General features: G+C 31.1%; 1 protein-coding gene across 3 annotated transcripts in view; it reads left to right on the top strand.

Annotated features, from left to right (window-relative positions):
- Positions 1-27564, top strand: part of LOC145971602 (uncharacterized) — a 278198-nt gene that overhangs the window by 202667 nt on the left and 47967 nt on the right. For all 3 annotated transcript variants that reach the window (XM_083099472.1, XM_083099471.1, XM_083099470.1), the window contains 4 exons: positions 12349-12486; positions 18886-19748; positions 22878-22972; positions 23576-23694. In XM_083099472.1, coding sequence (XP_082955598.1) covers positions 12408-12486; positions 18886-19748; positions 22878-22972; positions 23576-23694 — 1156 coding nt within the window. In that variant the 5' untranslated portion in view covers positions 12349-12407. The remainder of the gene's footprint in view (positions 1-12348; positions 12487-18885; positions 19749-22877; positions 22973-23575; positions 23695-27564) is intronic.

Genomic DNA, 27564 nt, shown 5'->3' with positions numbered 1-27564 from the left:
TACATGACACAAGTGTCGTGTAATTTTCTTTACTTCTTAAATTGATTATGCAGAAAAAAAATATTAGTAAGCTAATAAATATTAGTAAGCTTTAAAAAACATATACATATTTTTTAAGAAAGAATTATTAATTTAATGATATTTCACATTCATTTCTCTCCCTTCGCGTATTCTCTTAGCGTAAATTGGCGTAATTATTTTGCAGTAAAATCTCAATTAGAGTAAATCGTGTAAATCTCACGATCACTTAAATTATATGAATCGTGAATTGTGTGTGCCAATGATCACACTGGTTAACCGAAACTCGATACACTCGAATCGCAAATAACCGGCGCCTTATATCGTACTTTAATTAAATCGCGCTGCATTAAAATCGGGTCCCCGTTAATTCCGTAAATGCGCGCTCGCTCCATCGTCAACGCGACGTAACGTAGCGTGTTCTAATGAGCACTTGGCGCGCGTGAATCGATATCGCGTTAATTCCGGAATATCTTGGCCCCGAAACTGCGACTTCAGCGATAGCCGGCTTGGATTTCTCGGCAAACTTTCCGTACTGTAAGCGAGTGAGCGCGCCGCGGGGCGGGTTAAATTTGCGAGCCATTAAAGCGACGTTAGCAAGATGACATTACTCGTGGCAGTATCCCATGGATGCTGCTCGCCGTTACGAACTCGATCCGATGGTGTTGGTACAACAACCGAGCAGAGGGATTAGAAACGCAAAATAACGCGCTTGCGAAACTTATGGGCGAAATTGCGGCTTTGATTTTGTTGGGAATCCCGACGACGCGGAATTAGATGGATTTATTATACTTTGTCAGCTTTTGCAACTTTGAAGGCTATTAAACTCGAATAAATTTTAGATATATTTGCTGAAATTTTAATGGATTTGGAAACTTCTATTTTAAACAATATGTACAGTTTTATAATGTAATAAAATTTAAAATACAATTAATGGAGTTTTCTCAAATAATTGTTTACGCAATCACTAGTTATATAACTGCGCATTTTCTTACGCAAGGTAATTAAAAAAATGATGCTAAAACATTTAGCATCTCGTAAATCATTTGTGTTAAGTACTGGCCATCAATTAATTCTTTCTTTTTTTTCAGTTATGAAATACTTTCTTTTAATTTCTTATTTATTACTATTCTTACTTGCGAAGAAATTATTTATGAGTTCTTAAAGGGACTGCAATTTAATCTCTAGTCAGCGTAGTTTACACTCAAGCTTCTCTCTCTCTCTTTCTCTAAAAATTTTTCTGATCTAAAAAAGTATTACATTAAATTTATAATTATATTTTTCTTTTAAATCTCTAAGTATATATATATTTCCTCGGATCAAAGTATATGATTAAAATTATTAAATTTTTTTAGAAAATTAAAACGCAAGATAATTTTAATGAAATAAATAAATAAACATCTTCACATTACTAGCACTCGAGAATTTGAACTCCTGAGATTGTTTGTTCATACTAAAAGATGCCAGTTGCTTTTTTTCTTTTATAATCTTGTTGTCATTATCGTTCAAGTGAAAAAAATGAGAAATAGCATTATTCGCTACGTTTGTAATTTTGCCAGTATAAACAAGTAAACAGATATACGGTGCACAATTAATCATATAGTAAGCACGCGCAATTAATTATCTCAAAGATTATTATAACGAATTACAGCCGTGCGCCGCGGTGCATTACAGTCAGCGTTAATTAGAATATCCGGGCAAAGAGAATGGTGATGGTAATGTGGCGTATTAATTTGCACGTTGCGGAGATTTAAATGTTTTTTTTGTTAATTTTCCGGAAAGATGCTTAGCGAGTTTGTAATTGTTCTCGCCAATTAATACCGATAAGTTTTGCTCATTATTTTTGCGCGGAATAAGGGTACCTTTTAGTCTTTATTAATTTGAAAGATACTTGGATCGCAATGAATGTTAAAGTTTCTTTTACAAATTTTTGAACTCTCTCTTTTTCTCTCTTCTCCATCTCTTTTTCTCAATTTCCATTACACAATATTCCCCCATACTACTTTTAAATATAAATATACCAATATTTAAATATCTGAGATTATTAATATTACTTTTATAACGTTGAACATATATATCGCATCATTAAAAGTATACATTTAGTAAGTAATATTTCCACTTTAATAAAGTAGAACATTTTGATAGAATATATATAAATCATGTATTCTAAAATATCATTATTCTCATATTCAATACTTTCAATTTCTTAAAATTATAGGACTGAATATTACTATTATATATGTATTTAAATTTCAGTCATAAAATTATACTTTCTAATGAAATTTCTTGTGGTTGCATACACAAATTAAGTGTTATTTTTTTTCTCATGTATGACAGAGTTTTATATTACTGATGACTTATTAACTACTTTTGTAAAAAAAATCAAGGAGAGAGATGAATATTTTGTATATGAAAAAGTCAATAAAATAATAATTGTACCTATTACTTTCAAAACTAAACTATTACCAAAACTATTACCAAAACTATTACTTTCAAAATTACATTCAAGTTATATATCTGTAAATATATCTGAAGTTGTGCCAACTTCAACAATTTTGAAAATAATAGTTTTGCTTATAATAGTTAACATCAACACACTTTATTATTTTTTTTGTTTTGATTTTTTTTTCAAATTATTTAAGATCGCAATATTTACATTTTGAAGAAAAACAAAAAATTGTCGCAAAATTGTCAATTTAATTTAATAATTCTCTAGATGTATGTTTTTTAAGTTAAACATCCAAACCAGCATGTTTTAAGTAAATAATTTATTTAGATGAATAATGCTATGCTTCATATATTCTATGCTTTAAATAAAATAATTTGTAATTATTAATATCAATGATTATATGTAATACAAGTATTATATAAAAAAGTGCTTGTATCGCTCTCTACTTCTAGTGAATATGCGTTTCTGAAGAATTTCCTGGCAAAGCATAGAAATGAGGAATAAATTATTAAGTCAACCTTTCCATTAAGTAGCTACCTCGCACTCTAGTTAAGAAGTTTAACCGGCTGAACAACTTGATTCGCCACCATCTGCGTCGCAGTTGATGTAGAGTTTCAGTATTACGAATGAGACGTTAGCACCCTCCCAGGCGGCAAAATTGTAAAACCTCATTTGTAATTGGCAAGTAGAGTGGAGAGTGATATTTAGCCAACACATTTTCTAATTATTCGCGTGCAATGAGGAAAGATTTGAAAAATTCGAGTGTAGTGGCAAAGAATTACGAATGCGTAATTTAGAAATGTTAGATTATCGAGAATTTATAACATTCTTTGAACATATGTTTTTTAAGAGTGAGCACTTATTTAATAACTAAATAAGAATAGTTGCTTTACACGAACATTTAATGCAATGTTATTATTTTAATCTTTTTAAAATCGCAATTTTATCAAGTATTTTTTGTTATTTTATCAAAAAGATATCGTGAAACAAAGATAATAATATTCATAATTTTAATAATTCAATCATTTCTCTAATTATGACAAACAATATCTTTTCAAAAATTTAAAGAATGAGGAATTGAGAAATTCAATAATACCAACTTTAATATCTCTCTTTTATAATTTTTTCTGCAATGTTATTATTTTAATCTTTTTAAAATCGCAAATTTTATCAAATATTTTTTATTATTTTATTAAAAGGATATCGTGAAACAAAGATAATAATATTCATAATTTTAATAATTCAATCATTTCTTTAATTATGACAAACAATATCTTTCGAAAAATTTAAAGAATGAGGAATTGAGAAATTCAGTAATACCAACTTTAATATCTCTCTTTTATAATTTTTTCTCGTAAGCTGGATTATTGTGATATTTATTTATTCAAGATTTTATCTATCGATAATAAACGGCACTAGTTACGGACACATTTGCGATAGAAAATTCGCAGACATAATGTTTCATTTACGCGATGTAATGTCCCATTCTTTTGGTTTATTACTCGGTACTACGGTGATGTTACGTGATGTTAGAGCAAACTTGTTTCATAGAAATTGTAGAGAACATATATATAATATTATATATATTATTACTCGCTTGGACTTAACGACTAACGATGGATATATCCATCGGGGAAGTTCCGTCAGTCAGTTGGCTTTGCGTTCGTTCGACGCTAATTGCTATTAACTCGAATATCGAGCCCGTCGTCCCAACTCAAGCCCAAAGTTCATGCCAAATCGCCTCAACTAAACTGCGCTGAGACATCCCGCCGGTTATAACTAGGCCGCCGCTCGCGAAAATGTGGACGGCCCTATAATTATTACGCGACGTGTTCGCAAGCGAGGGAGAACTTGGTCGTGCTTGCGCGGCGAGAACTTCCTAGCGATATTGATGAGCCGCGGGAGCAGCCTGTTAACGCGATTGTTCGAGAAGTTCGACAAACAATGCCCATTGCGAGTAAATGCAAGCGGCATCTTGATTCTGCAATATATCCATTAAGTGAGCGGCCGTGCTATTTGGAGACGTTTAGCCAAATTATGAGTAAAAGTTAACGTTACTCGACACATTGTGATTTTTGAAATTTGTATAAAATACAATAGTATTCGTGTAGTATAGTAAAAAAATAAACTTTGATAAAAGAATTCAAGTAAAGATATAGAGTTAAAAAGTTTATGATTTTTGAGATCGATATATTCAAAAATAAACTCTCTAATGAATTATTAAAAAACTATTAAAGAATTTATTGTATTTTTAAACATTCTTTTTAGCAGCAAAATTCATTTTCTTACTTACAATATTTTTAAAACTTATATGTATATATATACTCAGGTAGCAAGCACACGTCATTTTGACGTTTCAAATTGGTCATGCACTGACTATTCTTGACGTCACGAATTGACATTTTTATGACGTAAAAGTGACGGTCTGATATCACAGATTTTTGACGTCATCACATATACCGCATTTTGACGTCATAAAATATACTATATTTTGACGTCTTTTTCTTAGCATAATAATGTATTTAATAGCGTTGTCGAATAAAACAGATTAACCGATTTGAGAGCATCATTGAACAATTATAGCTATTCTATTCTTCAGAGGAATCTCGGATCGATTAAACTGCTTTATTTGAAAACGCTGGAAAACACAAATATGGTAAGAAAATAGGTCACAAGTTTTATATTATTATTTTATTTAAACATAAATAAAAACTTACTTCTAATATCATATAAAATTTCAACAAATAATGTCTTCCGTTGCCTGCGTTTTTATAAAAATATATTTTGCCAATCAACTGTATTATAGAAAAAATGTGTATATTTTTTGGCACTTTAATTACACTCGATTGATATAGCTAATATTTTCACTGTGCACTAATTTAATAAACACTTGAGTGATTAAGCAACATGAGTCGTGCACAGATAAACGCATATGTTGAAAGAAAAATTGTTAAAGTCTGATCGCGAAAGTCATGTTATATAAAAAATTTTAAGATTTTTTTATGGGATCGATATCTACTAACTAATCATATTAATAATATCTACTAACTAATCACATTAATAATAAAATAATCGTCAGTTCATGACTGAAATATGATATCAAAATAATGTTATATCAAAACGTTAATATAAAGTCATGTAACAAATCAGTCATTTTGACGACATCACCAAAAATGACTAGTTTGGAACGTCAAAATGACGTGTGCTTGCTACCTGGGTATATACACGGTCTGGCTATAAAGTTTTAGCACTATTTCTATCAAAAATAAAGAAGTCGTTATATTCAATATTATCATTTATATTCCTTTTTTCATTTATATTTCTTCTTATTCCACACAGAACTTGGCGCGCTGCTCCAACTTGTATAAGGTGTTCTGAAAATTCAGAACTGAGATGTTGTTAATTGTCTTGTAACGTTGCTTTGAATCTGTTTCACATCATCAGCTTGCTTTTGACTTTAGTTTAAGTTTGGGGGAAAGAAAAGAGTTAACCGGGGTCAAATTGAGAGAGTAGAGAGGGATGATAAAGCACAGTCACAGTTTTTAGATGATAAAAAGTGAATGCAATATTATACACCGGAGTGTTATAATGGAGCAAAAACCAATCATCATTCCTTTTCATCTCGCTGATTCTTGCAAGCAACTTTTCCATGCGGATCTTGTAAAATTCAATTAATTGTTGTCTCTGTGGAACAAATTCTTTGTTAATCATGCCTTTCACATTAAAAAAAAAAAGAAAAAAAAACAATGAGCATTGTTTTCATTCTTGACTTTTAGAATCGAAGTATCTTCGCTCCTAATGAATTTTTTCCAACCCATTTTACATTTCTTTATCACTTCATTTATTTCTATAGTAATTTTACCCAATTTTATAGGGAACTTGCTCGATAAACCCTTCCATGATGACACAAAATAAATACGTCACACAAAACAGATTCGGAATATGAACTGCACTGAACTAATATTGGTGAAACCTTAATAGAGGGATAGCTAAAGATTAATGCAAGAGATTTCAAGTGGCGAGAGGTAGGTGGCGCTGTTTGGGCACGTTTTATAAAATTAATCCTAAAACTTTATAGCCAGACCGTGTATATATATGAACAAATTTTTTGTTTCAATTTTTCTAACATTTGTCTAACTGATGTCATTAATTATTATTTCTGTTAATACGTATGCCTAATTGCCAGAGCTGAAAAATAAATAATTTATATAAATTAAAATGATATTCCGATTTCAGAGAAAGTTTGAAGATTAGATTCATACTTGGAAAATATACTTTATATTTTGTTTTATTTAGTACACACATAATATGTATATACATAATTGCAAGATAGTATTACGCATAAAGTTCAATTGTATCATATATCAATGCCGAATATATGATGCACATTTTTGAAATTGTCAACAAAATGCAATATCATGCATGATATATCCATGATTCTTCATAAACTTATATAACGTCACGGTGTAGCTCACCTTGTTAAAATATTTCTTATTTGTGCACGTAGTTTTGCCAACATTTCCAATATACATCAAAGTAAGTGAAACGACTGGTTCACTTGGATAGAATCCACGAAACTTTGCGCTGACAAGAACAGCTTTCGCAGGCAAACAACTTAACGAGATATTTCTTGGCTACTTTCGATTTAAATTATACACGCTTTTATCCCCGTAATGTGCCGTTAAATGTTATTTGCACAAGAGATATTGAATTTCGCTTCTACGTAATGTATTGTGATTTTAAAAAATATATTTCTAAGCACATAGTATAATTATAAATAGAGAAGTAGAAGATAAAATCTGAAAAAACACGTGATGTAAACGCATTTACTGATTGGAAAAACTTAAAATTGTTTATCTTTAATTAGCAGTTTGCTTTAGTAATATAAATCATGCATTTAAAATAACTTGCAATAAAATGTAAGTTTGTTAATGTAAAATAAATGTAATTTTTGAGATGCTTTTTATCCTAAAAATTTGTAATATTATATAAACGTAATATAATATAATGTTATATAAATATAAATATAATGTTATATTATATGAATATAATATTATATAAATTATAATAATATTAATATAATATTATAATTTAATATATTGCATTTTTTGATAATTATTTTTGTGGTCAACAGAATACGTTTCAATTTTAGTTTTTAAACTGTATCCTATATAAACGATCAATATTTTTATTTGCGAATTATTTTATTCTCGATACGAACAATTATGCAATTCTTTTAATTGATGGAAATTCAATATCTTCATAAAATACTTCGTATGCAAATTTTTCTTGAAAATTAAACGTGCCTTTTTAGTAATTAATTTTTTACTTAAGTTTTTGTATTTGAGTATTTTATAATTAGAATAATATTTTATAATATCGAATATTACACTCAGAAAAAAAGAAAAGTCTTTAGCAAAATTTAACGTTGCAAAAAAAAAGTTAATTCTCGAGCTTTACGAGTAAATGTTGCGTATACCATGATATTGTGGAAGCAAAAGTAAGCTAAATTCGCATAATTTCGTCGTTTAGCTTGCAAAGAAGACTTGTAGTTGATTTACTATTACGACGCTTGCACAGAGATAGCTCATGAATCAAAAGAGAATTCCCGAGATCAAAGTTTTCGTGTTACGTAGAAATTCTCGAAATGCCACGCGAGGCCGAGCGGAATTATGCAATCATATCTGTACGAATATTTGACTTCTCTCCGGCTCGGCGAATCTCGTTCCGTCTCGACTCTTAGTAAGTGGTAGCGCACAGTATATATCCGTACGTATAATTACGTTCGTCTGATTAAACATTATAATTGGTAGTCGGCCGTGAGATTCGTCGTACCTGCTCTTCGTTCATCTGCGATAAGCAGAGCCATATCGTCCATTCGTCAGTCTTTTTAACTTAATATTTAGTATAAATAATGCGATGATTGTGCGAAAAAGCGTCTCAAATTTCCCATATTTTTTTTTTAATTATAAATTCAGCTGCAAATACATATCTATAGATTTCTGTTTAAAACTAATCTTACTCTAAAGTAGCGATAATATGACAATACATGACATTAAATATTTCAGTGATTCTACATCAGCTATTTTATTGAAGATAATTTAATAATAATTTTGAATTTATTTTGATTGAGTTTGTGTACACTATGATTAAAAAAGTTTGAATTTTAAAGTAATCACGATTATGCGCTTGATTTTTCACACTTCTAATTATTCATTAAATCGAACAATTCGATGAGCAGTTTCGATATCGGATTCATTAATTCGTAATGAAATTATGTTAACGAATGCACGAATTCTGAAAGGATACGATCGGTGTCCTGCTGGTTAATTGCGATTATATGTCGGCAACTTTTCACATTAACAACTCCGATTGCGCTGTAAAAAAATGAATTCATTGGGAAAGTTTCAACGTGCTGTTTGTTAGACTGTATAGTCAATTTATGTTATGCTCTAATTTCAAACAGGCACAATAGTGTCATTTATGTTTCGAAAACTTTCAACGTACAATGTATATTTAATGATTGCATAATATTGCAATAATATTGCAATAATCGAAATAAATATAGCTTAAATCTTGTTGGACGATTCTCATAAATTTATAATAAAATTGTTTTATAGAATTCATAATATTGAATTTACAATTTATTTATAATTATAAAAGTGTGATATTGTTCTTTACAATATATACCTTAGAAGATACGTATTTTATCTTATATGTCTAAATCTATAGTTTGTAGGCTAGGTAAAATATAAAAAATAAAAAAAAAGTATTTGTACTTTTCGTTATCTTAAAACAATAAATCAAATATAATATGTTTTTCAACATCTTGTTACTCCTTGATAAAATATATAAAAATACAAGTTTTCGTATATTATAATATAAATAAGATAATAGATAATATAGATAATATAAGATAATAAATAATAAATAATATAATAGATAATGGGTATATGTAATATATAATTGATAACATAATAGGTAATGGATATTTATAATATATATTAAATATAATAATATAATAGATAATAGAAATATATATAATATATAATAGATAATAATATAATAAATAATAGACATATATAATATATAATAGATAATAAAATAATAGAGATAATAGATAATAAAAAAGATATAAATAAGCGCACAAATAAATTAATACACTTAATTTATATTTACGCGTCAAAATATTTTGTTTTATTGACAACCTGAGTGCAACTACATGTCACGATTCAATAAATTTTAATACTGTCCTATTTTCGTTCGCGAAAAATAAATACCGTCACTCCGCTAACGATTAACGGAAACTGTGTAATAACGTGGTGAATATTGTCGATATATCGACAGCATATCTCAAAAACTGATGGGTATTAAACAGTAACACGCAGTTATTTTGCGAAAAACGGAGTAAAACGATTTTAACGGGCTGTATATAACGCTTTATAAATGTAAATACAAATATGAAAAGAATAATATGAATAAAAAAATGAGTGACGTATTTGTAAGCCAATATTTTTTAATATATTTTATTTATTTGACTATAAAAATTATTTTAATTTGTTTATTTGATTACTGAATTTTACAACTAATAATTTAAATATTATGTTTATAATTGTATAAATTATTATATATTTCATTTCTTCTTATTATCATATAAACGCTGTTTTTTTCTCTCATTTTACAGATTTTTATTTTTTTAATTAAATTATTTTTTCTTTTCTTAATTTCTTAAACATTGCAATGCAATCCAACAATTTTGACTTTTGAAGACATATATTGAAAATTATAGCTACTGCAAAAACTTTATTTATCCGTCAACGTCGGAAAGACGAGCAATTTGTGTTTGTTAGAGATGACGGATGCAAATTAGGGAATGTGGTTGAGGTTGAGGATAATATTTCTAAGGAAGCAAGTTTAATCACGGGTAGCTCTTTAATAATTGCCTTACCCGCCTTATAAATGTGAATTCCGCCATGCAGCGCAATAGATATTCTTATATGATTTAATCTGTTCACATAATATTGAATTTTTATTTATTAACTATATAATATAAATTTTTCTTATTTCTTGTTATGAAAATTTCAGAAAATCTTTAGATGTACGAATTTTGAAATTTGAATTATCAATGATCATCTGTAAAATGATTGAAAGCATTGTTCTTTATGTTTCTTATATACTTTTATACATATTTTTTATTGATATTTTTTTATTTTGTATGTAAATTAATAATTTAATATTTTTATATTATAATGATACAAAAAATGTTAAAAATATGTAGTGAATGAGAAAAACTTATTTTTTTTACTTATCTTTTGCTGCATATCATGCTTCGATTTTTTAATTTATTATACCTAAAAAAATTCTTGCTATTTGTAAATGATTTAATCATAATTTATAATATCAAAAAATCAGAATAAGAATACTGTATGACTGTATGAAATATATACTTATATATGTTGTACTAATAAGATGATACGATTAGATATACACTGAGAGAGAGAAAAGATTAATCCATTAACGATGTCACTTCTATATGTTATATCTTCTGTCAACATATGTGCTCGCAATTATTAATTGCACGATAGATCTGCCTTGTGTAATCCACATGTCGTTTAGTCATGCCAATTAATATGGGGAAATTATAGATGATTCTCAACCAGTGTTTCCAGGATTACTCGAAACGTGTCGGTGCCGTACTCGTTTAACTCTATAAATGGTAGCTTCGAAGTTACCTGCTAACAATTATAGTGATGCCATGAGCAAATTACACGTTGGTTACGCATTGCAATTTGTCGGTTTTGTATCAAACGACTCGAAAGAGATACTTTGCTTATCCTCCGCAATATTTCCTCACAATGATAAGATATAAACTGCTTACTTATTTCTTATATTTAAAATAAATATAAAAAATACAAAAAAAAAATGAGAATAGAAAAATTTAATTAATAGAACCATTATAAATGGAACAATGGAGTCATTATTTTCTTTATCTTGAAGAACAAAAGAGAGTACTTAATATATAAAATCTAGGTTTTTTTCTTATAGTATTGTATTGTAGTGTCTCTCTTTATAATTTTCTAAAAAAAAGAAATAAAAATAAAATTTTGTAGGGTATTAAAATTATTATTCAGGAAATATGACATATGTCAACGCTATGTTTAATATGCTTATCAGAGAAATATCAGAAGACATGTTTCTCTACGATTCATTTCGCAGAAGTGGAAAAAGATGTAACATCGCGCAATCGTTATAGCGTCCATTACAATGAAAGATTAAAACTTAAAAGTAACGCAGTAAAAGTTACGGTGCCTACTTTTCAACGATCTTTTGCAATAATACCCAGTAGGAACTTTGGCACACGAAGTTCTCGATTTTGCTGCCGTGAAACGAAACGAATCACGTGTTCTTTCAATGTTATCGGCAATCTATCCAGGCGATTGAGAGTAATCTCGTACGAAAGATAAATGCACACTTTCCCGATGCATTATCTAAGTTTTGAAATTAAGTTTTGTTGACAAAAGAAGATGCGAATTCAGTAACAATATTATCTACTCTAAGCGAATAAATAAATGTAAATATGTAAAGACACATTAAAAAATCTTTTCTATATCAATAAAAATTTGAATTATAAGTAATAGTTTGTCCTCAATCATTTATTTAATAGAGAGGAGAGAATTCGTTCTCCTTTTATGCGGTTACATTTAAAAGACATATTAAAATAAATCATTTTTAATTAAAATAAAATCCTTATGTTTATCAAATGTATAACTTTAAATTTGCTGTAATTTTGAATTTTAAATGTATAATTGTAATTTTACAAATTAATTTACAGTTTGTAATCTTTATTTATTATTAATATAGTAATTTCATTTCTTACGTAGAGGGAAGATGAACGAGATGGAGCAGATTCCTGAGGGCTGAGATCGCGCGGATCTTCGAGATGGCTGGTTGGAGAATGCAACCGACCGCCACGGTACTCGGCGTCATCGCCATTGTCATGATCACTATCACTACATCAGGTAAATAATAATGTAGAATTTTTATTTTTATTTTTAATTAATGCCAACACACTTCTGATCACAACAGTCTGTTAAGGTTTAAATAATTTTTTTACATCTTTTTACAGCTTTATTTTCTATTATTTTTTTATGTATGTACGTATTTTGACATATGTATACGGCTAATGCGATTTCTTATCCCATTCTCGAAAAATAAAAATTTATGTATTTATACGTAAACGAAATTTCAAATTATGTGGCACAATCATTATGCATGTGTGCACTTAAAGTTTAATTATTTTTAAAATTATATTTTATATACATAACATTTAAGAATAATGTAAAAACTGTATTATATGTTAATGGACTAACATAATAGAAATCTATAAAATTTTATTACAATATGCATCGTGTGCAAAGCGTTACAACACTTTAATAAAATAGAAAATAATTGGAGGAACTTAAATATCCGGAATATTGACAATGCTATAAAATTTGCATATTTTTTGCATTATATTCCAAAATCAAATTCATTTCATTTTTTGCATTATATTTCAAAATCAATTTTCGCGTTCATTATTTCGTCATGAAGAATTTTGATGGGATATTTTTCAATTGAATACTCGCATGTAATATCGTTACGAGTAAATAAGCGATTTATTCATCTCAGTTGATTGGAATATGAAGATTTTAATTAACCTAAATGCTTAGTTGCGTCGAGTCATAACAACGGGAAACGACCGTACTCGGCAGAATAAAGAGGACAAAACTCTTTTGCAGCTATCGAGCTCGTTGTTCCATACAACCTCGTGAAGATAGCTTCATCGGAATTTACTTTCTTACGCTTTCTAGCAATCACCATTTCGTAGGTGAACGCTCTTTCGCGCAATTCTGCACACCCCATGAAACTTTGAAAATAGCGGACAATAAGATTGCATTTAATGTCGATAGATCTAGCTGTATCGAAAATAAATAATTATTTTTATGCTTCATATAATAATTTTAATCTTAAAAGGAATTTGTTTTTATTTAAAAAAATTAATCGATTATTAATCGATTCGAGTAGATAATATTTCGGTAATTCTCGTCAAAAAGATACACAAATGAATTAAGATGTTTGTATTTTGCCTGCTACAGTCGAACAAACATAGTTTTATATTTTGTGAGATGGAACACGAAGAGTAAAAAATAGTTAATATATCCGTTATATACTTGTTGTATAATCGATATTTATATTATACATCCGTTGCATAATTTCGAATTTTTAATTTGATTAGAGACTTGACTCTAAAATAATTCTATATGAAAAATTCTAAGATAGAAAAATCTACATTATTGTTTACATTAAAAATGATAAAATTATGTTATAACAAAATCAATCTTTGTTTTCCTCAAAGTATTATCTCATGAGAATTACATTTTTAATTGTGATTTTCAAGTGGTGTAGATTCCCATATAATTCGACTCTTCGAAGACTGACGTCAATCTGGGACTGCATCCGTCGCATCCGCAGGAATAAATCCGCGGAGTTTTCTTCTTTGCACGTTCCGCGAATTTGTCTATCACACGTGACACGCGTAAATCCATGTTGACAAATTGCGCGGAGATAGGTGTGCACGGTTATACTTCGAACGCAGCGGGCTAAAAATGCGCTCGGCTCGAAGGTGGGAGAGGGAATTAGGCGCGAAATTTGCAGACGCGGCGAATGAAAAATGATACGTTACTTATGCATCGGTTGCACGGAGCCGCGATCGGAAGTTATCAATCACAAGGAACAAACGCGTGGTATATCTTCATTTTGCGGCGCGCGCGGAGCGCTAATAGCCGAAATTTTGCACGAATCACTTGCACTACCGGAGCAATGGCGCTTTCAAGCTACGGCCGCCGATATCGCACGGCGGCGATCAATCATTCGCGCAAATCGGGGTATATTCAGGGCGCGGGATTGAAGAAAAAGCTTCCCTTCACGGATTGCCAACAAAACCCGAGACGAACGATCGCCTTATCTATTATCATAGAACGTGTTCGGAGCATGTTCACAGAGATGGGACCATCGCGAATAATAATACGTGTAATCCCAGCGTAGCGAAGATTAATACGCCAATAGAACTTTGATAATATTACCGGAAGTTAATCGAATATAATCGGAATGAGTCGGATATCGAAACTTGGAGAGGTTTTGCTTTGGTATTAACATTATTTTCTTATATTAGCACTATAATTTGACCTAAAATATGAAACAAATATATGATTGCGGTAGAATGATTTCTATGCAAGCAAAAATTGTGCAGAAGAATCTGATAATCTTTAGAGAGTCTTGGGAAAATTATTCCTTAGACATAACATCCGCCATTTTACAAATCATTTCTCAAAGATTAAAAGCACGGATCAAATAAATCGTAATATATTGATTCTTTTGCAACGAGACTCGAACATAAAAGAATGTAGCAATTTCCGGATTTTCCGCAGAAATCACTGCACACACGTTAGCCGTTTTATAAATCATTACGAACGTCGTCTGCGACCAAAATTACACAACGTTGCTCGACACGATCGATCACTCGCGACGCAAAGCGCGCGGTAAATTGCTTCCGAACGATGAACGACGAACGACGAACGACGAACGAACGTCACGTTGTCGTTGCTACCGTCGTTGCTGTTGCCATTACAGCCGGTGCTATCGGCATGGTAGGCAATATCGATTCCCGTAAACAAGATCTCCGTCCTCAAATATCGAGGTGTATATCGGCTTGGTGACGTTTGCGTAACTTCCGGACAATCGGCGAGATCGGAGATTCTCGACATTTTCACGATTTTCATCTATACGTATATCGAAAATTGACGATGTAGGTGTGGTACTAAAATGATAGATGAAATGTGTATCTGCGAATATAAATCTAAGTTTGTTAAATTTTTTAGGTGACGAAGAATAAATTTAATTGAATTCAAAATAATAGATTCACATTATGTAGAAACATATATTAAAATATTTGAAAAAGTTTTAGAATTTAATAATAAATTTAATCTATACTGATTTTAAAAATACTGTCACTCTATATAAGCCTTTAATTTATTTTTCCCTTTACATGTCAGAATATGAAAATTTTTAATCATTAAAGAATTGTTAAGGAACCAAAAATAATTAATTTTTTCTCGAATTAATAACTTTTATAAATTATTAATCAAATTTTGACAATTTAATGATTTTTTAAAACATTATTAACTGTATTATATTGCACACAATATTAAAACGTAAGCCAGAGAAGATTGGAAAGCTTAACATAATGGGATAGAAAAATTTATGATATTCTTTACAGTCTTTTTTTTTCTGGTGATTTTCAATTTTCTGCCAGTTACAATGATAGTAAAAGGAAGAAGACCAGGATCGACATAATATCTTGTGACGAAATAGAAAATTGAAGAGCGAACGTACAATCGAAAAGTTACACATGAAAGTCTACGGCTGTTCCTGGATAACGGTAGAATAGAAGATACAAAGGATGATAGTGCGCTCTCTGATAGAAGTCTCTCGGCAGATAGCAATCTTATAATCCTCCCATACTCAGCGTGGTAGATAGCAACTATGGAGCTATATTCATCGCGACCGTTACTATTGCGAGAGCAATATCCACTTGCGTAAATAGGATTGTGGCGATATCGCGCGAAGCCCATCAGAACATCGATGAATCTATGTTCTACGACAATATGGTCTCCACTACACAAGTATCTCTCGATACAAGGTTGTTCCCAATAAGTAACACTGTAGCGCGCAAAAATTTTACCTTTGAAACATTATTTTTAAAAATAGATGCAGGTTAAATTTATTGAGATACGCGCAAAATGTTATTAATGTTAATAATAAATGAAAGTTGCAACAATGCAATTTTCAGTGCAAACAAATGCAACAATGTTATTAAAGAGTTTCCTTTTGTTATAAAATTTAGTGTTATAAACTAAATTTATATGTTTTTAATGATTATCCAAAATGTATAGTTAACAATTTAATCATTAATTAAATTTAATTGTCTACAGTTTGACGACTTTTACAAGTTTGATTCATATTAATCTGAATTATTCGATTTACAGTAATCAAAACAAACATAATACAACAACAGTAATCAAAACAAACATAATAATAATAAAAAAAAAATAAAATAAAAAAACAATTCTAGAATTTCTATCGTTTTTATAATTCTATAAAAAAGTATTATTTGTATTAATGATAACACACAGATTTGTATTCACACAGAAAGAAATTTCTCGGTGCTGGTCGCGCTAAAGTAAATTTCGTTGGATGGCAGAAAACTCGTAGAGCGAAGTTTCCACGAGAGTTGTTTATCGTTGGTTTCCTCATGGACTCCGATCGCGATCGAAACCATGCGGGAAAAACGAAACCTTATACCGGAAACTTTGCCAGCGCTTTTGCGAATAAAACCGCGGTCATGATACGTGCGCTCGCAAAATGAAATTCCTGCGGAAGTGAACCTGCGGCACTTTTGTTTCGTGAAAATACGCATCGCTGTCCCGAGCACAAAGGAATTACATATCGTTATTATCATGTGGTTCTCATCGTATAGAATATTTTTAAATGTCGCGTGCAGATTTTCGACATTTGTTTTATGTTAAGTTCCTTCGAAAAACGTGGCTTTTTGCTCGGATAAGATGATATTATATGAAATGTAATTAATTTTACATATTATATATATTTTGTATATTCAATAAGTTTTTGTATTTTTGTTACTTCAAGAAAATATATACATACAAATATTTTTTTACACATATTGATATAAATATTAAATAATGCTGGATACAGTATGTCAATTTTAGTAGACTTTTTTAGTTTGCATTTATATCATATTTAAAGTAAACGTGATTCGAATATATGTAGGGGAGACCGGGGACAAAAGTAACATTTTTTGTATTATAGGTCACTAATTAATTATCGTTAGAGATATAAAAAAAAGATTATATGTTAAAAAATTCCATTTATTGCTCTATTATTATACCTATGTTTCAATCTCAAATGATAAATATTTAAAGAGTTATTATAGCTTTTCGCAAGTACGTTGATTGTTATTTTTGTTCTGGGGGCCGGGGACGAAAGTAACATAGTCTGGGGGTGAAAGTAATAGTTCTTATTTAAATTCAAAATAAAATAAATATGCCTTTTTTCAATTTAAGGCAACTTTTATTATAATCTTTTATTAAGCAAGATAACTTTTATTATAAATTTGTATTATATTATATTAAAATAAAAAATAAAATAAATATTTATTTTTATCATCTTTAAAAAACTTAAAAGAAATAATCTTCGTTAAGCAAAATAATTATAAGTAATATCATAAAATAATTATACTTAATATCACACCAGTTTTGTACTTTTTTAAGTCTAAATAATAGTTTAATTTTAAATAATAGTGTAAAAATTGTATGATAACTACTTATACAAAAGAGATTGGTATCTATTCCGAATCACAATTATGGCATACGTAATAAGAATCGCCTTTGGTACAGTTATTATGGGACCAGCCCTTATACTTTAAGCATTGAAACATGTTACTTTTGTCCACAGAGTGTCGTGTTACTTTCGTCCTCAAACACATTTATTAGAATAAAAGCATTATAACCTAAATATGATGCAAGACTTAGCCAAATCAACTATAAAAACTTATGAATACATTTTAGAAGAATACACCGACAAATAATTACGTCAATATATACACTTTAATTAGGCATAGATACAAAAAAACTAAAATAAGAAATACTTAGGTGAATAATGCAAATACACTAATTTCACTCCTGCATGTACAATCGGCGCGATCGTTCTACAACAATTAGCTGAAAAGGAAGAGAATCGGAGCGTACGCGTTTGATTATATAGTACAAATTATTTAACATATTGTGTAGTTTAGTAGGAGGCTTGTTACTTTCATGACGCTATTACTTTTGTCCCCGGTCTCCCCTATGTACAAATATGCTTTTCTTTACACATATTGATATAAATATTAAATAATGCTGGATACAGTATGTCAATTTTAGTAGACTTTTTTAGTTTGCATTTATATCATTTTTTAAAGTAAACGTGATTCGAATATATGTACTGTCTTACTTTATAACATTCTTAGATCTGAGATTTTGATTGGCCATTTATCGACTCTCCCTCGAGAGCTCTTGAACACCCCATAAAACTCTCGGCTGCACTTCTTACGTCCTCATTTAAATCCTCACCCGATGGGAGATCATCCTACCTCGTTCCAAGCCATAAATCCCGGTGAAGCGAGCGCTCCGCCTCGTCGGCATGTCGATTCACCCTTAACACGGTCGACAAACTTGTGTTCACCCTTTAGATTTTCCGCCTACCACATATATATCGGTTCCGATTTAACGTATTGTAACATGGCTATTTGCTTTCTAACGCAGAAACGGAGAGCGGCGCCATCGAGCATGGCATCAATCATCTCGACGAGGAAGATCAACGCTTCGGCGAAAGAATCGCGACGAATCGCACCGTTGGTTGGCCTCGTAGTAATGATACAGCGGCTCTCGAGGAAGTCATTTCCGCCTTCGCGGTTGAGTATTCGACCTCGACGAAGAGCTCGCTCTCGCTCGTTACCGTGATTGAAGCTCACTTCGAGAACACATCGAAGAAATATGTAGATGACCAGATGATATTCGCCTCCAAGAGAATTGAGGACTCGGAACAAGCAGAAGAGGCGCTAGCGACGTTGGAGCGCGTTGAAGATTTTCGAGGAACGAATGAGTCTACGATAGAAAAGCCAAAGAACGAATGGCTGACAATGACGCCGGTGGAGAAAGACGAAGATGTTACGGAAGCGAGATTCGAAAGCGAGCAGAGAAACGCGGAGGATATTAGAGCGATCTCGTTCCAAGTACCGCCGAAGGACGAGGACTATCAAGACAGCCGACAACACGGAAAGACTAGCGTCGGCCAGATGGACGAGACGCGAAAGCTTGGCGAAGCGAGAAAGAATCAGTCTAGATCCGCGAACAATCTACTGCTGGCCGGCAAATCGACGAAGGCTTTCTACGAAATAAAACCGTCGATCAGAACGCTCGAAACGGAACGCAGTCGCGATCATCAATTCCAGACGACCACTCACCGAACGCTATCGGGCAGGAAGTTTGTCTTGCCCAGCGTCGATAGCGCCTTCGGTAAATTTGGTCCGTACTTCGAGGACGGCGATCGGGAGATGAATGTCACCACGAGAATTGGCAGTACCGTTTTGCTAGACTGCAAAATCGGCATGCTAGGCGATAAAAAGGTGAGTTGCACTGTTTGTCATTCGTCTCATTAATTTTTCCTGCAGCGAGACTATGAAATGAACGGAGAGAAACGTCGGATAAAAGCGAAATGGGAATTTGAATCTTGTTATAACTTTACGATCAACGACATTGTGTGACAAACGGGCGAATTATAATGAGAAAAGAGACTAAATTGTCGAGTCAGATATTTTCGTTTCATCGACGACAGACTGTCGCGATAATTCAACATGTTATGCGGCAAGAATAATGAATATGCTAATTGATGAAGGAATATAACTGTTTTATTTTAGCGTCTATTATTGTTTATTAGTTTGATCGGAGTATTTTATAAGAATAATTAAAGAAAAGGATGATATATTAATTTTTGTTAATTTAAATTTTTTTTATATTTTTATAATTATTTTAATAATTATCTTTATATACTCCTGGACAAAATTAACACATAATTTTTTTTTCACTTTTTCTTTAAAATTTTTCGTTAAAATTTAAATATCCTTTTAAAGAAAAAGTGAAAAAGAAATTATGCGTTCATTTTGTCCAGGAGTATATATCTTCTTAATTTATTATCATAATAATTTCTTTCTTTTCATAATATATGTCGAAGAAATTAGAATTTTAAAGAAAATACATAGATATATAAAAATAGAATTTTTGTTATTTTTATGAACCTTCTTATCTAAAATTCTTCATATATAATTTCCTTCTTATCTAAAATTCTTCATATATAATTTCCATAATATATAATTCTCAGATATTTCTCCGTTTGTCAAATGTAAGAATGATTAAAATTTATGCAAGGTTAAGGCACAAAATGTGGCCGATTATACAAACTCCACTAATTGAATTAAAAAGATCGCTCGTTTCTCTTTGTCAAATCATGCGAATCGAGGCGAGGGCGCGATGAGCGAGTAGTCATGAACGAGAATGTGAGAGAGATATAACTGGAAGTGAGAAGAGGCGTGGATTATAATTGCAAACATCGTTTGTTAGCGTCCGTTGCGTGTATACTCCCGTCCATCTTGTCGTTGCGAAAGTTTTCGCATTTCAATCAGTGCCGCATGCATCTCTCGGTATCTCCTGTCTCTTTCGGCCGCGTGATTTCCACGTCTATTTGTTCCTCTTCGTTGGACGGCACAAAGTTTCGGACCGCTCGAGATACAGCGCTCGAGATTCTCGTGGGATTCATATTCCGCGGAATACGTAATGCGAAACCGATTGCGCAGGGACGAGTGCGTCAAGGAACGAAAACGAGTGCTTTTGATTCAACATGTACGTGTGCGTGTGTCGTCTATGCGCGTACAATGCGTTGTGTGCGTCGCGCGCTCCGAGAATAGCAAACAACTCGGAGGAAACTTAATTATAAAACATCTATGTTGTTTGCCAAGTCGTCCCTTTTTCATAAAATGACTGCGTAAAAGAACGGAGGAAATATTTGTTCGCCTTAAATATTTACCCGCGATCACTTTTTAAGTGAAGAATAATCCTGACATACGCCGACACAACATCCATTGTACTTATATGTATCAGGCGTATGTATCAAACGTACACATCTGTGTGTGATTATACTGAACGATATGATCGATTCAGCAATGCTTTCTCATAAAAATCAGAAAAACATTCCGTTAAAAACATTGCAAATTTTAAATTTTGATCTCTTGATTTTGAAATTTGATCTTATAAAGAAAGGGGAAATGCCTACAAAATTCGCTACAGAATTCGCGCTATTTATAGCAAAAAATGCCTAAAACAGAAATAAAACTCTTTAGTGATTTACATTAGAATATAATTTAATTAAAAAAATATAACAAAATTCAAATTGTTTATTCAATTTTGACATACACAATTTATTAAAATTTACTAAAATATTTATACAGACTAATCGGTTTAAAAAATTTGTTTGCACGTTTCCTTTTTCACATCACGTTTTTTTCTCTTAAACAAAAGTTGAACTTTTGTTAATTTCATTATATTAAAGACTACTGAAACGGCTCTACTCGAACGCGACGACTTTCAGTGAGATAACTTTTCTGGCGAACGACAAATTTAATTCGAACGGCACGCAGCGTAAGGGGACGCCGAACTTGTCCAGAAATTATTTTCCCCGGTTGCTTTGGTAAAAAGTTATAACATAATTGGGCGCGTCCATGAAATCTTTTGAACGGTTAATGCTTCTATCGCGAACACATTAAATTTTCACGAGATTGTCTGTTTTATTCTCGATGACAAATCATGATAACTCGTCCCTAGATAGCCAATTATTGTACTGGTTGGCATATGTGATATAGAATCGAATCTTCGGAGAAAAGAGTCATACAGAAAGAGGACTGCGAAAAAATATTGAATAATATAAAAGTGTATTTACATTATTTAATTTCTAATTTTGCTATCGTTGTAATTACATAATCTATTATAATGCATAATTTTTAAAAACTTTATTTTATTACTATCTACTATTTACTTTATTTTATTTCTATCTACAAATTAATAATATTGCTTTTAAATTTTTAATCTAAAAACTAATTAAAATTTAATAAAAAATTTCACACATAAAAATGTGTATGAAGAAAAAAATTAATAAAAAACTTTTTCATTATACAAATATTTTTTTAAGATCAATTCTATCTCTCAACAAAGTTAGAGCTTCACATTTGTTTTTTTTTTTTTCATATAAGAAGCTAATTATTTAGATTATACAAGTTTGATATCACACTTAACTTTTCTATTTAATTGTCATATTGTGTGAACGACTCTTAAATCAATACTCATCTAGTTGGAGCTTTGCGGAAATTGTGCGTTCATTTCTGATGAACGGACATACGCTTGGAACGGAAATTACTTGATTCTTTATTTAAAATCTTAAAGCAAATGGATTTATTAATTTCCAATGCGATCTCTCGGTCTCTTGAGACGGTCCTGTTATATTTTCCAGCAAGAGACAATATTTCAAGGATATAGATATATTTTTCAATGATTTATGATGTAAAAGAGAAGATTTATATAAAAAATATACTGTCTGTAATTATTTAATTGTGAAGAAAGTAATAAAATAATGGCAATAAGAAATTTACTTTATTTAACGAAAAAAAATCACTAAAAATGAAAATAATAAATTTGCTCTTTGTTTGCAGGTGACATGGTTGCAGCATAGTAAGGATTCATTTCGTCTGTTGACGGTGGGCAGAACGCCATATAGCAACGACCAAAGAATCAGTCTTAATTTTCGGTAAGTCGTAATAAATTCTCCCTATCTATCTACGTCGGCTTTATTAAGAAATAGGTGAAGTCGATTATCTCGTCGCGAATTTTTATCATCTCTGAAGTAGGAATTCACCGCTGAATAACAGCGCCCGATTGCAATGATGAGTGAAATTCAGCAACGAAATTGTCGACGATATTATCATAATTCGTTATCATTTGCTGCAGTCCGGGCAGTGAATCGCGTAATCCCGTCATCAGCATCGAATTACGATTGCGGTCATTTTTCATCATTGTCAGAACAATTGCGGCGTTCGTAAGGATAGAGAAATTTTGCTTCCATTTTTCTTCGCCTTTTTGATCAAATCAGCCGTTTTATGCGCTGTAAAAATCAGAAATTGTAACGCAGTTCTGCTTTATGATACTAATTTAGATCCGATGAAGCAAGGCATTATGAGAAACCTTTACTAGAAAATAATATGTAATATCAATTTTCCTTTATCTACATCCCAGTTATTTCGTTGTAAATTGCAAATGCATCAGTGGCGCCAGAAAATGCATTTTTCGTTACAATTTCTATTTTAACGTTGCATCGTAAGTCTAACCATTTTTCTCTTATTTGATCTCGCAGATATCCCAGCAATTGGAGATTGCAAATATTGTATGCGACCCCGCGCGATTCGGGATTGTATCAGTGCCAAGTTGCCACGCATCCTCCACTGGTTAAGAAAATCAATGTCGTCGTTACAGGTGAGCTAATCCTAGTCAATCTGCATTTTGAATCTCACGAGAAAATCGCTCTGATATCTATTCATTATTTTTAATAATAAATATTGAAATAGGGATCGCTTTGCTTTGATAATGATTGTTGCATTTATTGACAATTTAGAAAAACCTTTTGAAATCTATCTATTGTTGCATCATTAGAAACAAGGATCAATGAATGGATATATAGAGATGAAATTTTAATTTCTTTTTATTATAATTTTTGGTAAAAAAATTCATCAAATTATTTGATTTTTAAATTATAAGCTTGATTTTCATAATCAAAATTTGAGTTTATATTTTATAAATATTTATAAAATAATAAACTTTGATATTAAATTTCCTTAATAAAAAAATAAACTTATTTGATATTCGATAACGAATAATAATTCGTTGTTCTATAAAAAAAACAGAATATTTGATTTATGGTCGGGTTTATATAAATTTACGTGATAAGCTTAACATACACAGCTTTATACAACGTTTACCGCAATAATTCACACTTATTTTTAAGAAGATTTTTCTCCTTAATAACACCGCAGAGAACAAGGGTTACGCGCGTAAAGCCTTTTACTTCAGCATTAGCTGTTGTTGGAATACAAACTTGAAACATTCATCGCTTCATCTACGTCGCACAGTAAAAAAAAGGCTCAAGCTTTTACAAGCTTAATTAATCCGAGAATTCGCATTCAGGTTGCACATGTGTAAAGCGTTTCGCGCGAGTAAACTGGAAAGTCTTTGCTTGAAAAGAGAATAAATTGAAGGATCGTTTTCTTGCATCCCTTTTCACGGCTCTCTCACGGGAGAATCCTATTCCGGGACGAAGTCGCGCTCCTGGTCCGGAGTGAAATGAAGAAGACTGGCCAAACCGTGTGTTAAGCCAAGAAAAGAACGATCGAGGAAGGTGAGGTGAATACGGTAGGGAAAGAGGGCAAAACGTAAGAGCGTACGAAGCCAGTATTGCAACGCTCGTCGTTACCCCCAATCCCCTTACGTCGCCGATTCAGTGCAATGGAAACCCGCATTTCTCCGGGTAAAGCGTCTCGGCGCGGCTGGTAATCTGATCCGATCCATAGAAGGATCCATAGTAGGGATGAACGAAAGCCGCCCCCTGAGAACGAAGTAGGGCAGAACAAACCCGGATAGAGCGACATCGTTATACACCTTCTCTTTGCTACTCAAATTCAAATCCGCCCTCTTTCTTATATTCATCGTCATGATCATAATTTGCGATCCCATGCCATTGATATTTCTTCGACCTGTTCTTCTTCGTCCTTCTCTTCTTCGCTGAATAATCATGATAATGGATTTCATCAACGATATTTGCTGACGAAGTTATAGCAATGAAATATGTAATAAATGAAATTTCTAATAAAAGTAAATTTCGAGAAAGAATCGTAAAAATTTAAAAGATATTGTTTTTATAGATTAAAGAAAATCGCATACGCAATCGTATTTAATTCGATGGAACATTGTCCGCATTTCGTTTTACGATGAATCTTTATTTTTATGTTGATTTTAGTGCCACCAAGTCGACCTAAAAACAATGCAAGTTTCTTGCCTCTAAAATAAAGAAGTGACTTGAGACTTTTTCCTAAGGAAAGTGCGCTTAAATGCAATCTCCTTTTATAGCTTGGTAATATGCAATATTAAATAATAAAAACATATGTGTGGTTGAGAATATCATAATATTAAAAAAAATACATGTGCACACATACATATTTAAATTATTCTACTCTTTCATCTAATCTCATGAAATATTTTTGCAAATTTCACACTGCTTGACAGATATATATGGATGACGATTATTTATTTATTTAAGAAGAATTTCTACGGAAGGGAGAGAGTGTTTCAAATACGTATTGTATATTTCCCTTTTTGGGAAAATACACACACATACACATAAATTGGACACGCAGTATTGCCAGGACGACACAAAACAAAGAATTAATAAAATAAATTAAACAACGGAAAAAAAATGTGGTCGCATGTTGCGCAATCTGGCCTTGTTGCAACTGTAATGAAGTCGGCGAACAACGGAATAAAGTTTTGAAAATTCGAATGCCCGGTGCAGCGTCGTTTCATTTTGTACTAGAGAGCGATCTCGGCGCATATCGTTCGCTGTTCTGCTTCCGTATATGGGGATGAAATTACTTTCTCGCGCGACTCCCTTTGCGCAGTCCCTTTCTGCCCTTTTGCTAAAATATACTGAAAATCATTGACGTGTTCCGCTTTTCCTCTTAAACCCTCTTACGCGCGAGTCATCTCGCATAACGAGCTCAACGTTGAAGAACAGTTTGAGCAAAGCCAATGTAATAGACACGACGTTTTAATCTATTATCACAAAATGAAACATGCTACTGTCAAAGGAGAGTCAATTATTGAGAAATTTCTTCAAAGAATATTTTCGACTGAATATTTCCGACGAGCACTTGCTCTCCACGAATCATAGATTGCCCAGATATATCGTATTAAATGACAGTGAATTTCTTGAAATATATAAGTTAAATATTTATTCATAATTTGAGTAGTATTTTAGGATAATATTAACACTTTTGAGCTTTTGATAGTCTCGTTAGTATTGCATACAAGCTAAATGTCCAAAAAGAACAGAGTGCACAGTAAATACGCGTTTCAATACGAAGATTGGAGCTTTAATCCATCATATCTCAAAATTAAACAAAGAATTACCAGAAAAGCAAAGAATATATTCAAAGTTTCGTGGGAGAACAAAATATTCCAAACGATTATTATGCATATAATGTATTTAACGTTGGTTACATTGTTAAGAATAGAATATTAAGTATTTGTGGATAAATTTGAAAAATTTTTATAAAATATAAATATGTAGTTTTATAATGGCTCTAGTTACAATAAATATATTATTTATTTATTTCATTTTTTTATAATTGACAAAAATAATTTGTGTCGTGTAATAACTGTGTAAAGTAAAAATACTTTAAGAAGTAAAAGACATATGTATATACATATACAAAATATATATATATATGTATATATGTATATATATATATATATATATATATATATATATAATGTACAGATATATTAAGATTATGACATATAAAAATTATAAATTTCAATCTTGAATTTTGTCGCAAATTATAAGTTTAAAAAAGATCCTTAAGCTTGTATATCTGAATACATTATTTTTGTCTAAAAGCTAAAGCTAAAAATGATAAAAAGAGGGTTTGTTTTTTAATGCTTGTTAGTTGTTTTAAGTCTCAAAAGAAAATTTTTCAACATTCTGTCGTTCTCCGAATCAGGTTTTACGCGAGTCGGTTTTAGCGCGGGAATGTGATCTGTTTTTACAGTTGGCTAAATAAGCTATGACTGCGGGCACGAAGTCCTGCGACGCGCGAAATAGCTCTTATTAAGGAACATGCAAACAAAGGTGAATAAAGTAGACCATCATATATTTTCCCTGAGCTTATTTATCGCGTAGACAAAGAAATCAGGAGGTTGGAAAATCAGCAAACGGAAGGAAGTTATCACGAATAAACATGAGGATATTGGCGACAAAAACGGATTAATCTCAAATTATTGTAAATATCCTATCGATATTGAATTAAATTCCAAAATATTTAATCTTAATTATATTATTATTCAATCGTATTATTTTTTTAAATCTTGATTTGATACGTCTAATGTATAATATTTATTGTACATTTTATTTTTACTTTTGGAAGCTTTTAAAGCTGTTAAAGATAATGTAAATATTTATAATTTATATTAATTATGATAATTTATATTAAATAGTTTAATATTTTATTTTTATTTTTTTCATATTTAAAAGTAGATACAATAAGATAGAACAATAAGATAATCATTCTATTT

The sequence above is a fragment of the Camponotus vicinus genome, unplaced genomic scaffold (assembly GCF_025532165.1).
Source record: "Camponotus vicinus isolate PSW18456_S1 unplaced genomic scaffold, iyCamVici1.0 SCAF_5, whole genome shotgun sequence".
In the NCBI taxonomy this organism is placed as follows: Eukaryota; Metazoa; Arthropoda; class Insecta; order Hymenoptera; family Formicidae; genus Camponotus; species Camponotus vicinus.
Note: the sequence above shows the minus strand (reverse complement) of the source record. Positions and strands in the feature narration are given on the sequence as shown.